The sequence below is a fragment of the Tachysurus fulvidraco genome, chromosome 12 (genome assembly GCF_022655615.1).
Source record: "Tachysurus fulvidraco isolate hzauxx_2018 chromosome 12, HZAU_PFXX_2.0, whole genome shotgun sequence".
Lineage (NCBI taxonomy): Eukaryota > Metazoa > Chordata > Actinopteri > Siluriformes > Bagridae > Tachysurus > Tachysurus fulvidraco.
Genome location: NC_062529.1, coordinates 1925627 through 1942461, shown reverse-complemented (window position 1 = coordinate 1942461; position 16835 = coordinate 1925627). Strand labels below are relative to the sequence as shown.

Genomic DNA, 16835 nt, shown 5'->3' with positions numbered 1-16835 from the left:
GATAGATAGATAGATAGATAGATAGATAGATAGAAATGTGGAGGAGTGATTGATTCATTGCTTGATTTATGGATGGGTGGATGGATGGATAGATAGATAGATAGATAGATAGATAGATAGATAGATAGATAGATAGATAGATAGATAGATAGATAGATAGATAGATAGATAGATAGATAGATAGATAGATCAATAGGCTGATAGCCAGATAGAAATGTGGAGAAGTGATAGATAGATAGATAGATAGATAGATAGATAGATAGATAGATAGATAGATAGATAGATAGATAGATAGATAGATAGATAGATAGATAGATAGATCAATAGGCTGATAGCCAGATAAAATGTGGAGGAGTGATTGATTGATTGATTTATGGATAGATAGATAGATAGATAGATAGATAGATAGATAGATAGATAGATAGATAGATAGATAGATAGATAGATAGATAGATAGATAGATAGATAGATAGATAGATAGATGCACTTTGGTTTGGGATCAGAGAAGTTAGTGTTTGTTTGTTTGTTTGTTTGTTTGTTTGTTTGTTTGTTTTGCAAGAAAATGATGACACAACAGAGCAGAAGTGAGTTAGACAAGTAAAACAGTTTGTATTTGTGCTCTATTCTTCTCATGCTAAGAGAGCTGCACGCTGCAGGCTCCGTACAGAACCGCGTTTTTACACTCAGAATCGAACACACAGGTAAGAGCCAGGCTGCTCCCGGGGCCACGCCCAACACACACAAAGAAAAAACAGAAAGCAAAAGGTCTGGGTTAAGCATTAAAAAAAATATTTACAACCAATATTATAGTGAGCAAAAACATTTACTGTCATATATGCAGCTACAGCAAAAGGCTGTCGAACAGCCTCTTAATCCTTCTGTACAGGTTTCAGATCCAGAAATGCAAAATGCTTCCCGTTTAATCCTGCCGAGAAAAAGAAAAAAGGATGTATCGTGGCAGCTCAGAGGGGCGACGTCGCATCACAAGGTCCGAAGATTTCAAGCCCCGTTTACAAAGACGTGAATTGTCTTTAAGAGAATCCGATCCAGCTCAAATAAAAACATACAGATGACAAGGAGTCAAGGATTGTTTTTTTTTTTTTTTTTCCTGCAGAGTGTTAATGTTTTGGGGTGGGGGGGTGGGGTGTTGGACTGGGATCATCCAGACATCATCATCATCATCATCATCATCATCATCATCATCATCATCATCCTCACAGACCTTTCAGCCTACAAGCTCGATTTTGCAGTTCTCTTTTTTTTAATTAATTAGTCTTTATTCTCTCACACACCCGAGGCAGAAAGCTACGAAAAACTCAAGACTTTTACAGTTACAGTGACAAAAAAAAAAATAAGAATAAAATTAAATCGAGACCCACCATTTAATTCGGACTGCAAAATTAAACCAACCAACCAAAAAAAAAAAAAAGAAAAGAAAAAAAAAGTCAGTTAAAAAAAAACATTTTTTTCTTTTTTTTTTCTTTCTTTTTTTTTGTGTAAAATGCCCAGGCATTCTCCAATATTACAAATAACGGTATACTTTTACAGTAAACAAGAAAAGAAAAAAAAAATGTAATATATATATTTATATATATATATATTTATATTTTTATATTTATATATATACTAAAACCCCGTCACCAAGAAAAAAAAAAAAAAACAATATACACATAGCCACTGTGGCATTCAGAGAAATTTTATAAGCAAGAAAAAAAAAAAAAAGGAGAGAGAGAGAAAGAGAGAGGGAAAAAAACAACAACGAAAAAAATACTTTTTTTGTTTAAAACACATACACAGAAATATCATTTTTACCCTTGTACTTGTTTCAATACTGTAAACGTATTTTAAGACAGAGTGCACTAAAGTTTTTTTTTTGTTTGTTTGTTTGTTTTTTTGTAAGTTTCTGTAGTTCCTGATGTTCGTCCAGTCTCTTCCTTTTCTAATTGTTGCAAAAAGAGAGACAGAGAGAGAGAGAGAGAGAGAGAGAGAGAGAGAGAGAGAGAGAGAGAGAGAGAGAGAGAGAGAGAGAGAGAGGGAGGAAAAAAATGGGGGAGGGGGATGAAAATTTTAAAAAAAGTTGTTGTTTTTTAAGGGTTTGCGTCATATCCTGAAGTGAAGAAATATACATATATACGTGTACTGTGTGTGTGTGTGTGTTTGTGCTACGCATACTATACATATCTACAAACACACACACATCACACACACACACACTTGTGCTGTTTACTTACTCGTTATCGAGATTCTTTGTTCAAGAATTATTTCCGATCACCGATTCGTTCATTTTTTTTTTCAGAAGCAGATTAAATCTACAGACTTTTCATTTATTTATTTCTTTTATTTCTTTCTTTCTTTTATTTATTTATTTCTTTTATTTATTTATTCGTTTGCGCACCCCCCCCCCCCCAAAAAGTTGCATTTTGTCTTTTGCGAGACAATAAATAGGAAGATCAGTATTCAGTATTCAAGGCACACTCATGTCAAATTGATACGGCAGTACAAAAACCGTCCAAATAAGTTAATTTTACTTTTTTATAGTGCCTGTGTCATGAAAGCCAAGCCTTGCAACACGGGCACTTGAATCTCAGATGATCCCTTTCGCAAAACTTAAAAAAAAAAAAAAAAAAAAAAAAAAAATCCTTTTTCCGCATAATTTCTTGCTCAGAAGCCGTTTTCTCCGTGACGCCGTAAATGCACAAAACAAATCATAAAGTGCGGGGGAACGAACTGCAAAAGAGATGCGGCTGACTTTTTCTCTCTTCTTTTTTCTTCTTCTTTTTTCTTTTCTTTTTTCTTTTTTTTTTTCTTTTTTTTTTTTTAAACCTCCTCTGAATTCTAGAAATTGTCGACCCTGGTGCGGTAACATACGAATCGTGGTCGTGTTTTTAGGTGATGGGAACGATCGTCGAGAGAAAAGGGAAAAAAAAAAAAAAAAAAAAAAGGTTGTGGGGTGGTAGGAGGGGGAGGGGGAGGGGGAGGGAAGGGGAAATGTGGAGCTTTAAAAAACTTTCAGCTGCGCATTCTTTATGCGTGTTGCTACTTCAACTACACATCACAGGAAGTCCTGAATGAGAAGAGAGAAAGAAAAAGAAAGTCTTACTGTTTTCGCTTAAACAGATTCAAACATATATATTTTTTCTTCTGTTTATTCCGTGCATACGACTTTTGTGTACGTAATTCATCTTTTACAGTACATTATGAATTGAATTCTCAAAAAATGATTGCAAATTGGTATATACATAAAAATGCACTTTGACACATCATTAATGAGCGTACGTAGGACTGAATCTTTCTGCTAACCCCGGCGAAATCGGTTCAACATTTCGTCCTGAAAGTCTATCTGTGTACATCGGATTATTAGAAGCAGAGGTGCTAGCTAAGATAAATAGTATTTCTCCTGCATAATCTTTCGATATCAACCCATATAAGACTGTATGGCTGTCTGTGGAATGGCAGTGTGGGTATAATTAGCCACAAATGTCTAAAAACGTGGCGCTAGTCATAGCTAGGTACTGTAGGTAGTCATGTTGATAGTCGGAATTTGCTCTGTCCTTCCTGCTCAAGAAATGTCCGAGCGAACGACCTATCGTAAATAATAAAGGTTGTACTCTTTTTTAGCATCTGAGCAAGAACTAAAGCAAATTCTTGTTGTTGTTTTTTTTTTTTTTTTTTGTAGCTTGATTAATATTCTTCTGGATCGGTACTTAGTACCAGAACTACCTTCCCTCTCTGAGTTACGTAGAACCTGAGCGCCACGATCCTCCAGGTTTACTGTCACATCCGACATTCAGTGCTACATTTCCAATCGTGGATGGACGGATTGACGCGTCTGAAATCAGTTCACGCTACAAGGTCTAAGGATTGTTGTCCGCGTATATCCTAATATGACTAAAACAAACAAACAAAAACGATAGCTTTCTCAGTTCCGTTTAAAAAGTCGCAGCTTGAACCCGGCTTCTCTTCAAGAAATTACATGTAGCTTAAATATACAATTTCGTGAGCAGCGGCCTAAAGATCTCTCAGATCGTACTCTGTAATGGATAAAAATTAAATCTCAGGTTTTTGTTTTGTCTGGGTTTTAAAACAACAGCAAAAAAATAAATCACAGCATTTGTATTTAAAAGTAAGACAATGAACAAAAAAAAGAAAGGAAAATGCACCTGCACATGCCAAAACATTACGAAATCCAATAAATACAGAAATTATTGCACAGTTAAAGGCTCCATTTAAACATCATCTAATTCGTCCATTGTTAGACTGACAGACTGAAAAAAAATGCCAAATTAGGCAGTTTAGACCCGCTCCAATTTCTCTTAGCTTCTGTCTTTTTTTTATTTTTTATTATTATTATTATCCTCAGATGGCAGTTTCTTAGGCAAATCTAATTCAAATTATTGTTATTTGAAAAGGAAAACAGAGTATCCAGCTACCCTTTTTTTTTAATATATATATATTCAAGGAATTGTGTGAGGCAAAATGGGAAATCTGGCTTAGCTTCTCTCAGCTTGTTCAATTTTGACCTCGTTCGTCATCAAATGTTCGCCATGCCACTTTTTCATGTGTTTCTCTAGCGTGCTGTAGACGCTAAATGGCATTTGGCAAATGTCACAGCGGTACACTTCCTTACCGAGCTGCCCGTGCGTCTTCATGTGGCGAGTGAGCTTGCTGCTCTGCGCACAGGCGTAGTTGCACAGCTCGCACTTGTAGGGCCTTTCGCCCGTGTGGCTGCGTCGATGCACCGTCAGGTTGCTGCAGTTCTTGAAAACCTTGCCACAGAACTCGCACGTGTCGCTGCGCCGGCTCTCTTTGGAGCTAGGACGTCCTGGTCCCTGGCCTCCAGACAGATGAGGCGTGCTGCCGCCGCTGGCAGTGCCACTGCGTCCAGAAAGGCCCCCATCCAACAGGTCTCCAGGAGGAGTGGAGAACCGCAGGCTGCCGTTTTCCGACGAGTGCTCGGACGAGGTGGCGAAAGGTGATTGTCTGGAATCGGTGAAGCCGAGGAAGGGGTCTTTGATGAAGTGCCGTGATGCTGCATAACCCACCAGCCATTGAGAGTATACGTTCTCTGAGGGGATTAGAGATGCTGGGGGCATGTCCAAGTCTTTCTCTATTTTGATCCTTTTAGAGGTGTTGGAGAGGCTGGGACTGGTGATAGGGGTGGGCTTGCGGGGGAACAGGCCTGAGAAAGAATCACCTGAGCCACAGTTCCTGCCGTTTATTGTGGCCCGCTCCACGTGATCCATTTCCTCTACCACAGAGTCCTCATCGCCTGTGTCTCTGTGTCCATCAGAGCCCCTCTTTGAGAAGGGAAGCCTTTTACGATTGTCAACGATCAAGTTATTGTACTGCTGAATAGAGTTCAGCCCCACATTGTCTACCATTTTACCCAAGGAGAGGCTCTTCTCATCATTTGGGGGTTTGGAGCCATTCTCCCTGTTACGGCTAAACTCAGAGTCCATGCTGAAGTTTGACTCTGGCCTACTCTCGTTCTCCAGTTCCTCCTCTTCTTCTTCCTCCTCCTCTTCTTCATTGTCTGGCCCCAGTCCCTCGCCTTGGAAGTCACCATCCCTGTTTTTCATGGGATCTCCTGTGACATCGCTAGTGCCTGGCTCAGGTGAACTGGTGGTTGAAAGGCCATCATCTGAGCGACCCGTCACTGAGCTGGCTTTGTGCATGTGGGTCTTCATGTGGCGCTTCAGCTTGCTGGCCTGGGAGCAGGCGTGATCACACAGCTGGCACTTGTAGGGCTTCTCTCCTGTGTGGCTTCGCCGGTGCACTATCAGGTTGCTCTGGAACTTGAAGGTCTTCCCACAGAATTCGCAGGATTTGCTCTTGTCCTGTGTCTGAGGTGGCGTGGTGCTGTTTGGGGGCATTGGCGGAAGTGGAGGGGTGCTGAGGAAGGGTGACTTGCGGTTAGGCTGGAAGGGATTAGGATTGAGCAGGCGGTGCATAGGGTTGGCACGACTGGGTGAGAGCGGAGGGGTGGAGTTGTTGTTGCTCGCCAGCTCTCGCAGACGTCGCGAGAAATCCATGGACTGGGTCTCCATGGCCATGGGTGTCAAGCGCATCACTCTCTCGAAGGCACTGGGATGCTGGGAAATCAAACCCATTTCCTCGGCGCTAAGGCGTTCCAGGCGATGGGGATCTAGGTGGTGGCGTGGAGGGGGACTAACAAAAGGGGGGGTGTTTGGGAGACGGTTCTCGACAAAGCCCGGGGTGGGTTCTCGGAGCAGCGGCCCGGTCATACGGAGCAGATGGAAGGGGTTGTTTTCCCCTAAGAAGTTGGTCAAAGGGGACTGGGGTATGGACTCGGCTCCAATGGGAGGAGGAAGAGTGATCCGTGGCGTGAGCGAGGTGTTGGAGCCATTGTGTTCCAGGTAGATGCGCATCCCATGGGTGTTCTGGGCATGCTGCAGGAGGAACCAGGCGCTGGGGAAGTGTTGCTTGCATGTCGTGCACACGTAGCTGGAAGGTTCATCTCTACCTGCAAGCGAGAAGAAGAAAAGAGAAAGAGACACTCTTAGTCATTTGTGTTGAAAATCAAGAAACATTTAACAACGCTGTTCAAAACTGTGGGAAATTCTGTGTGTGCTAGCATGACTTTCAAATGAAGCGAGCTGTCTCAGAGCAAAGCGATGGGATGGTTCAAAGAACAAGCTTCGCTCTGGGGCATTTGACATGCTTCAAAATTTGCCTCACACCCTGGGCAATAGGCACGGTCTCACTCATCACACTGCCCTGTGAAGAGCACTGCACATACTTGACAAGCTCATGACAAGAGCATTTCCATACTCGGGCTCTGATGGGTTAGCACTGTGGGAACATGACATCTCCTATAGCAACTCGCCTTTAATCTTCCCACTCGCAAATGACGGAATTATTAGTGCCGCACTTTCTAAACTCGGAAACCCCTCGGAGCATCGAAGCCGTCCTAGGATGCCAAAGTAATATGGCACTAAATTGCAGAAGAACAACTTAAACTGTGATTTAAGGGACTCTTATCACTATCAAACAAATAAACTTGTCCCCTCTAGGAGACAAATAAAAAAGACAAAAAAAATGGGTCCATCAAGATAAATGGTTTCTAATAAAGAAGGGAAAATACTTGCTGAGATTTAAGAGGCTGTGAGGAGTGGGGGGATTCTTGCTAAGTTTGTTATTCTGTGTCAAGGTCTTTGGCATTTAAAGTAGCTTAAGGCTATTATTTGCTCTTCCATTAAGAATTTCTGAGATGTTATTTTTTCTATTATTGCTTCCCCTTTAAAGCCGTCCACCCTTTTAATGACGCCGCATTAGCGGAACTTTTTAACCAAACACGCCGTTCTCTCGAGTACAAAATATTGCTCTGAAACAATTCCTCAGCGTGGTGTGGAATGGCATATTAACCAGCAAATTGACCTCATGCTCTTCCTTCTAGCGCTTTAAAAGCAATTATTTGTTAAAATTATAAATAAATAAATAAATAAATAAATAAATAAATAAATAAATAAATAAAAAACAGTGTTTTGATCTGTTTATGTAAAACGGTTACATTGCGGTAGGGTAGGAAAGAAATCCTGATCAGATCTTCAATTTGTGTGTGTGTGTGTGTGTGTGTGTGTGTGTGTGTGTGTGTGTGTGTGTGTGTGTGTGTGTGTGTGTGTGTGTGTGTGTGTTAGCAGGAGCACTACTAGAGCCCTACTGTACCTTTAACTACACATGACTAATTGATGAAGGAGCTGGACGTGTGCGCAGGTCCACCAATGCAAAGGGGACTCGTTACGGCGGCAGCACAAACAAGGCATCTATAGCGAGCATACAGTGAAAAAAGATGCTAAACAGTCAGGCTCGCTCCTGAGGGACTGATAAGGGAAAAAAAAAGATACACAGAGTTGAAATGGTAATTGTGTGCCCGGAAACGAGTTCCATTTATTTACGGAATGAAAGCTTGGTGTTGTGACCTAATGCGCCAATTTAATACATGCAGGAAAACATATGCTGCTGTAATTGTTCGGGTGTTTGATTCCGCGTGCGTATTTATGAGTGTTTTCCTTGAATGCACCACTGTGTGTGTGTGTGTGTGTGTGTGTGTGTGTGTGTGTGTGTGTGTGTGTGTGTGTGTGTGTGTGTGTGTGTGAGAGAGAGAGAGAGAGAGAGAGAGAGGGAAGTGTGTGTGTGAGAGGGAAGTGTGTGTGTGAGAGGGAAGTGTGTGTAAGGGGTGTGTGTGGGGGGGTGTATGTGTGTGTGTGTGAGAGAGAGAGAGAAAGAGAGAGAGAGGGAAGTGTGTGTGAGAGGGAAGTGTGTAAGGGGTGTGTGTGTGGAGGAGTGTGTGTGAGAGGGAAGTGTGTGTAAGGGGTGTGTGTGTATGCGTGTGTGTGAGGAGGAGTGTGTATGTGTGTGAGGGCAGTGTGTGTGTGTGTGTGTGTGTGTGTGTGTGTGTGTGTGTGTGTGTGTGTGTGTGTGTGTGTGTGTGTGTGTGTGTGTGTGTGTGTGTGTGTGTGTGTGTGTGTGTGTGTGTGTGTGTGTGTGTGCCCAATCAGAACAATAGGTGCACAGTACACACTCAGCTGAGGACTAAGCACAGACACACAGTGCTGTTTGACTCTGATCCATTGTGTGTGATCAGAAGGAGCAGGTCGTCTGAACGGTCCGTCTCTGTCCTCTCACGTTCCTCCACACACGGCTCAGAGGCGGCGCGAGGACCCCCGGCACTACACTACAGTACAGGTTAACGACCCTGACGTCGTGTTCATCGTTTCAACAAGAATAAAAAAGTTTCAAATATTTAGGTTTTATACAACACACAATGATGCACAGGAGTGTGTGTGACAAACAACCAGCAAAAGAAATGATAAGACAATAAAACTAAATATCTCACTGAAATATTTCTGTTAACAATTCTAACATAAAAAGGTCGGAGCATTCCCCTGAACTGTAATCCATCATCATCATCATCATCATCATCAGTTCTATTCCATTTCTATCCTCCACCGATGAGATAAAAACGAAGCACCAAAGTTGTGTTTTCTTTCCGCGCTCGTTATGCGCCCGATTTGTGTTAAGGAGAGCGAAGAACACAGCTGTTCGCCTCTGCGGTGTGTCCTGTCCTCTACAGAGTTCGACTTAATTACAGTGGACGGAGCATACGCTTACACACAAAGGCCGTCGTTTCTTTTTCCTTTTTTTTTTCTCCCCTCTCCTCCTCCTCCTCCTCTTCGTCACACACAAACACACTCGAAAATTCACACACTATTCAGCTATTCCGCCTTCTTGTTGTTTTATGGCTGAGGGTTTCAAAAGATAATGCTCCATGTAAAGGAGGCCTGGACGTCTTGGGGGGAAGGAAAAGCCTGCTGTATATGAGTGTGTGTGTGTGTGTGTGTGTGTGTGTGTGTGTGTGTGTGTGTGTGTGTGTGTGTGTGTGTGTGTGTATGTGTAATTTTCACTAAAGCACTTCAGACAACTAGTTCAACTTCTTTCAGACCAAACAGAAGTCATCAGGGAGCCGAATGTTCATTTCTGCCCCACAATTAAGACGAATCAGCGGCCGCTGCCCGAGCTGGTAGTTTTGTGGCCGTGAGTTTATTGAGGAGCGTTCGGCGTCTGCCCTCCCGGGGGGGAATCGCAGTCCGACGCAGATGGCAAATAAAGTATGCAGCCTGAGGCGAGAGCACATTATGCTAATTCTAATGTCAGCTGTACTTTAATATACAGCTCTATTTAATCACCCCATTATTTCACATTTCCATATGAAAAAAAGAAAAGGGGATAGAGGGAAAAACCTGCACCGCATCCCGAACACCGTATCGTCTCTTTTTCTCCTCACGCTCTTTGTGTCAGTACGGGGCACTGTCGTGGTGTTTTTTTTTTTTTTGCATAAACATGCAAACACATGCGGGAACAAATGCACCGACAAGCATATAATTTATGTATATTTATTTATATATAAATATATGTGTATATATATATTTCACCTGCATGTTATACGTTTCTACAGAACGGACAGATTCAGTACCAACTCTCCAGTATATCGATCCATAACCTCAAGCATCTTTATTTCTATAACGTGTCCGAGCACCATGCACGTCCTCACGAGTGTTATTTGGGCGTAGATTTCTTTCTTTCCTTTTATTTATTTATTTATTTATTTATTTATTTATTTTATTTCTAATTCATTCTCCTAGAGATCGACCGAAACCATACTAAGGCTCCATTTGCACATTTCTCACAAATTGACTCATTCAGCGCTCTGTTCATATTCCCTCCTGCTTTTTTTTGTTTTTTTAATAATAATAATAATATTTCGAAAGCAAATAAATCCTAAAAAAAAAAAAAGTCTTGGTGCACTGTTTAATGTCTTAATAATTTTAGAGATTTAAAAACATGATAATAATAATAATAATAATAATAATAATAATAATAATAATAATAATTATTATTATTATTATTATTATTATTATTATTATTATTATTATTATTATTATTATTATTATCATAATCATGATAATAATAATAATAATAATAATAATAATAATAAAACCCTGAAATTGTTCTCACGTCCAAATCCAATGTCAGATTCAGGAGAAAGCTCGTGAGGAAGGTGTTCTCGTTTTCAGTCATTTGGCAGATTGGTGTATATTGTAATAGTAAGCCGATAGTTTTGGAGAGAATATGAAAGAATGGGACGGAATTGTAACGCGAGGACAAAGGAGGAGAAATCTCCTGGAATTTCCGATTTCCACACAATGAAGCCTGCTTCGATACTGAATAAAGAGGGGGGAGGGAAAAGGGGATATAGCATCCTTTAATGAGGTGCTCATTGGCTGACATTGGTTTTTACTACGGGGACTTCATTTAGGCTGTCATTAAGCTATTATCTAGCGTAAAGAATTTCTCCGTGCTGTAAGTAGCGTGTTGGGTCTGGAAGCCTTTTCTCTCTCTATTAGTGGAAGCGTGCCGCGCTGGCCTGGACTGCTGCCTGTGTTTTGTTTGGCTGTGGTTCACACACGGCTTTGGCAAGAGCCTCGTTGGACGGCTTACAGAGGAAAGAGGGAAAAGCGAGCACAGGAGAGAGAGAGAGAGAGAGAGAGAGAGAGAGAGAGAGAGAGAGAGAGAGAGAGAGAGAGAGAGGATCTCACAGTAGCTCGTTGGACCTATAAGGCAGCCGAGCTTCCTGCTTTTGGCATTTACACTTATGGCATCCAAATTTCCAACAGAAACTCCTGTACAGTAAAAACAGATCCATGCCTCTGAGTGAGCAAGTGCTTCATCACGCTTTGCTTTCATTCCCTGCTATTTAACCACGATTAATAATAATAATAATAATAATAATAATAATAATAATAATAATAATAATAATAATAATAATAATATGATCACCGGGCATCAAGGAAACTTGTTAATGTCACTGTGGTTAAAGATCATTGGTGAAAGATTAGTCTAGCGAATATGTTGTATTTTATAGATGAGATGATCGTTATAGATTATTAGCATTATGTTGTGTTCCTTTTTATCAAGGCAGATTGAAATCACATGATCTATTAGTCGCTGCTTTATCAGAAATAATAGAAAGGATTAAAATGATCATTTTATTTAGGGGGGAAAAGTTTAGGAAAGAGTTGCAGCTCGTAAAAAAAAGTGGTTTACGTGATGATTTGAGTTCACGAGCAAAAAGAACTCGAAAGTGTCATAAATCAAATAACTTAAAAAAAAAACATGAACACATGAGAAATGAATTAATTAATATGAACAGAAAAAAATTGTGGGAACGAAGCAGTCATGTCTAAAGTATAAAGAATCATAGAAATGAACGAGTCGTGTCTGAAGAATCATGTACAGTAGAAATGAATGAGTCGTGTCTAAAATCATGTAGAAATGAAGGAGTCATGTATAAAGAATCATGTAGAAATGAAAGAGTGGTGTCTAAAGAATCATCTAGAAATAAATGAGTGGTGTCTGAAGAATCATGTAGAAATTAATGAGTCGTGTCTAAAGAATCATGTAGAAATGAATGAGTCCTGTATAAAGAATCATGTAGAAATGAATAAGTCCTGTATAAAGAATCATGTAGAAATGAATGAGTCGTGTCTAAAGAATCATGTAGAAATGAATGAGTCATGTCTAAAGAATCAAACAGAAATGAATGAGTCGTGTCTAAAGAATCAAACAGAAATAAATGAATTGAGCCTCGCTTCTGTGAAATTCACCTGAATCATGTGATTATTTCGACGTGAATCCTGTGTGAATTTCTGTAAGACTACTGTATATATATCGTCATGCAGAATGAGGTCTCTCTCTCTCTCTCTCTCTCTCTCTCTCTCTCTCTCTCTCTCTCTCTCTCTCTCTCTGGCTGTTTTGTATTGATTAAGTGCAGTCTGACCCTTAATGATCATTTACTGTGACTCCTCACCACGAGCCTCTGGATGACTATAGAGCAGAATGATTATTTGTGTGAACGCTGCGCTTGGAAATGATGTTACAGATGTGCAGAAAGACACACGTCCTGTTAATTAGGCTCAAGCTGCTGTTTTGTGTGTGTGTGTGTGTGTGTGTGTGTGTGTGTGTGTGTGTGTGTGTGTGTGTGTGTGTGTGTGTGTGTGTGTGTGTGGCCCAGATCTCTGAAACTTTTGAGAGTCTATGAGACGAAACTCACTCTCTCTCTCGCTCTCTCTCAAAAACAAAAAAAAAAAAAATAAAAAAATCAAAAGACTTGTGTACGCACATTGTACACGCGTAGCAGATTGTCTTCGCCTTTACAGCATGCGCCGTCGTTTATTCCTAGCTGTCTCATTTCGTTTCCACATAAACACCCGAACACTTAATTGCCGTTCTTCCGAGGAGTAAAAACGAAAAACGCAGGTAATAACCCGAGTTGATGTTGCGACTGCAGGGTTTCCGCGCTCGCCACTTCACTTCACTCGACCGCTCTCGTACTGTAAGAGAAGAGGTGGGCGGTGAGCGTCGCCGCCGCACGGCATTGTGGGTGCTCCCCTGCTGTTCCTCCCCGGAGTACTGTGATGTGCACTCTTCAAAAGGGCTCATGTCACCGTCGCTGCCTCATTTAAAGTCAGACTCCCCTGAATTTGCATCTCACAGCGTCTTACAGGACGTGCCATATGTCGTCCAAAAAAAAAAGAAAAAAAAAAAAGACAATGCTCACAAATAAACTGCCGGCGTTTCCCATCCCCCGTACGATACGTGCTTTAAAAAACAAAACAAAACAAAAAAAACAATGACCGAGTCTGGAAGACAAAGCTGTTTAAAAAAAATTGTGCATTCATTTCAAACTTCAGCATCCTCGGCATTCAGTCAGGCCTCACGCGAAGGGACGTCACAGCTCGCAGCCCGGGCACAAAGTGCAATAAAAACGAATAAAAAAAAATGCTCATTACCCGATGATTTCGGTTTCTCTATGATTCAATTTGCGGTAATTACAGCGGGCCGTGCTAATAAAATTCCGCCACAGAACGCGAAGGTCAACTACCAGTTAGGCGTGTTCATTTTCATCTCGGTGTATTCATCCTCGGCGCCTAATGGCCCAATTTTCTCCCCTCGCTCTTCAATAAATATTGCTGGAATTACAGGTTAAATAGCTAAATTAAATCACGGCTATTACGGTAGGCTGTACGGCTCGGTGAGAGAAACAGGCGTAGTACTCCGTGGACAATTACAGCGGAAGTGCAGATCGCCAGACAGTTTAGGAATAATGTCGGAGACGTCGAATTTTGAGCGTTTGGTTTCTCCTGTGTTTACCGTTACAGCACCAAAACATCCGAAGTACAGTACCAGGCCATCGTTTCTATAGCAACGGCTAGATCACAGGAACTCGTGTACTGTAGCATACTATATACTTTAAGGAAGTTTAAAGAAGTTTAAAGTCTCCAAGATGTGTTTCTTTCTCTCTCTCTCTCTCTCTCTCTCTCTCTCTCTCACATCGAGGACTTTAAGATCGTCGTGGTTGCTTGGTAACATGACAAGCTGCAATTTTTTCTCTTTTCTCCTCGTATTAAAGTACGAAGGAATCGTAAAGGAACGCTACGCCGTTAAAAACGTCTTAAAACGCCACGTTGTTCTGAATAAATTCAACAAAAGTGGTGCAAGAGGAATAAAACACTCCAGCTCTCTTCACCAACAGGAAGTCTTCATTATTTTCCTGGAGCGTTTATATTCCTTCCTTAACTAGCGTAAGAAGTTTCACGTATTTATAGTCGTGTTCAAATAGCAGCGTGTACAGTATGTAGAGGATTCTTTTAATTGCTGGGGATGAATTTAGTTCCTTGCTCTCTAATGACCGGGGCTGATGATAACAGCTGTAAAAGGTGCAGGCTGCTGGAAGGCTGCAAGGTAATTCCCGTAATGACTGGCGAGCCCGGCAGCCGATAGACTACTGATTTGGCTCGTTCATTCATCCCTCGCTCTCTGAGTGGAGCACCGGCAAGTCTGTTTGTGGAGAGCGCCTCTCATTATCCTACTCCTCAGCCCTCGCCGCTTAATTAATATCTTAACCTTTTGAGTTATTTTTGGGGACTTGCGGCCTTTCATGTCAGCCGAAGCCAGAAAAAAGGGAAGGAATAGAAGGAGGAAAAAAAAAAGACTGGGCACATGGGACGGCAAACTCGCACTTCAAAACTGGACATCCTGTTAACCAGGACTTATTCAGATAACCTTGGAAATTTCCCGAGCGTTAGAAGCTCTCGTCTTTAAGGCACCGCGTTTTTTTTCTTTGAACCGCCTGCCGTTCGCGCACTCAGAGTCTTAAATTATTAAGGTCGAGATTGTATTCATTATATTTCACAGTCTGGGAAAGCTAAGACGGCTTTCAAACACTCTGCTCCTCTCACTTCCAGTCATGATGGTTGTTGGAGAACAAAAATAAATAAATAAATAAAATAAATATTACGTGTTGGAGGAAGATGTGATCGATAATCTTTAAATATATGCATATATTAAATAAGCATTGTAAAAACTAATGGGTTGTTATGTGTGTGTGTGTGTGTGTGTGTGTGTGAGAGAGAGAGAGAGAGAGAGAGAGCGTAGACCTTGAGGAGAGAGGAAAGGAAAGACCTGGCCACTCTCTCATCACGCCTTCGATGCTCCATATTTGATGGAGTCAGTGTCACGACAAACTGATTTGCATTTAGAACAAAGATGACACGAGCCCTAGGCCTGCGGTGCCTCCCTGGCGTCCGCCCGGCTGGTGGAAAGTTTCCTGACATTTCTTGCATTATTAAGCCAGGGGCTTCATTACCATGTGTGTGATCTGGAAGTCTCTCAGGCCTCTAATTCCTCACCTTGAATTGCTAATGTCTTGTTTATGACTATCATAGCAAATCCGAAGCAACAATTACATGCAAATCAGTCTCGAGCCACATTGTGCCACCATGAACAAAGCTGATTCGTACACATGCCCGGTCTAATACACACACACACACACACACACACACACACACACACACACACACACACACATGCATGCATACCAAGCAGAAAATAAAATATCCTTAGATTTGAGAGAGGGTAAAGTTCTGTAAGGTAACGTTTAGGCTTGAGGTTGAGGATCATCGCAATTGGTTTCCATTCCCTTCCTTGGTGGTCATATAACATATAAACATAGCGATAATAGCTAAAAGCTAAAGCTAGCTGCTAACTGGCCGATTAGCGAAATATTTAAACGTCGATTACAGATCAAATCTAAAGTCTTGTCCACTCCAATCGTTAGAAACTCCTTAAATCGTTCTGGTCACAACGAGGCACAAATCTTAAGTCTTAAATCTCAACACACGATCCGCCGGTCCCGGATCCGAACCCGGTTCCCTGTCGATCGGGCGGATGCTATAAACAGAAAACATTTTGCAGAAAAAGGAGCACTTAAAAACGACCCGGTGTCTAACACACGTCATTCTGGGGTTTCTTTTGTTTTGTTTTTTTTTCTCCGCTACCTGAAATGGTTCAGTGTGACAGTCTGCGAGACAGAGATCCACTCGGTAGTCTGTAGGCGGATCCGTAGGGACTCTCGGCGGCGGCGGCGGCAGCGGCGGCGCAGAGAATCATGGGTGATTTACTAAGTGTAAATGAGGCGACGGAATCTGGAAGCAGCTGTTTTTACAGCCTGTTAGACACACTAGCGCAAACTTGGAGTGGACAGCACACAGCTATTTCCCACACACAACATCTGTTTTACATTCTCCTTCCTCCAACTGGCCAAATCCCTCGACTAGATCCCCGACTGGACATATTCACTCCGGGGAAGAGCAACACTCTCTCCCTCCCTCTCTCTCTCCCTCTCTGTCTCTCTCTCTCTCTCTCTCTCTCTCTCTGCTGCCTAGACAGTGTCCTGACCTCCATAACCACACACACACACACACACACCAATAGCCAGTTATCTACACTGACACTTGTGATTTGCTGTCTTTTTTCTCCTTCTCCTTCTTCTTCTTCTTTTTTCTTCACCACAAGACTCGCTTTTCAGCTATAATATTTTTATGACCTCATTTTGTAAGATCAGACCGTTTAAATTTACAGCAGTATATAATTTTTATTCAATACACAGTAACATAATGATGCCGTTTGTTACAATTTATTGGTGTTTTGCGCTCATTCGAGTCGATCCACACCCTCACCACGTCTGCTCTCTCTCTCTCTCTCTCTCTCTCTCTCTCTCTCTCTCTCTCTCTCTCTCTCTCTCTCTCTCTCTCCAGTCAAAGTGCCGGACCACGAGCGCTGACATTTATGATCGTCCGTGTTAAAGCTGACAAAGACGATTCCTGTATCTTCTCTGTTTTCCCCCTGTCTGTTTTTTTTTTTCCTCCTTTCTTTTGAGCTTGCTTGGTCTCCTCACGTGAGATTAGAAGAGGCAG

At 41.7% G+C, this 16835-nt stretch overlaps 1 protein-coding gene across 1 annotated transcript; it reads right to left on the bottom strand.

Annotated features, from left to right (window-relative positions):
* Positions 1 to 585: 585 nt before the first annotated feature.
* On the bottom strand, positions 586 to 16029 carry bcl11ba (BAF chromatin remodeling complex subunit BCL11B a). Its single transcript, XM_047821583.1, has 3 exons — positions 15938 to 16029; positions 4628 to 6519; positions 586 to 3064 (listed from the first exon to the last, which is right to left on the bottom strand). The coding sequence occupies exons 1-3, from the start codon at positions 16027 to 16029 to the stop codon at positions 3042 to 3044; spliced, it is 2007 nt and encodes a 668-aa protein (XP_047677539.1). The 3' UTR covers positions 586 to 3041.
* Between the last annotated feature and the right edge of the window lie 806 nt (positions 16030 to 16835).

What these genes read in the sequence shown, in the direction of transcription:
- bcl11ba (XM_047821583.1), bottom strand. Translation starts at nt 16,029, where the DNA reads ATGATTCTCTGCGCCGCCGCTGCCGCCGCCGCCGCCGAGAGTCCCTAC. An exon ending in GGATCTCTGTCTCGCAGACT is followed by an intron (nt 6,520 to 15,937) that starts GTCACACTGAAC and finishes CAAATGACTAAG; the next exon opens with AGTGTCTCTTTCTCTTTTCT. An exon ending in GAAGACGCACGGGCAGCTCG is followed by an intron (nt 3,065 to 4,627) that starts GTAAGGAAGTGT and finishes CTTCTCATTCAG; the next exon opens with GACTTCCTGTGATGTGTAGT.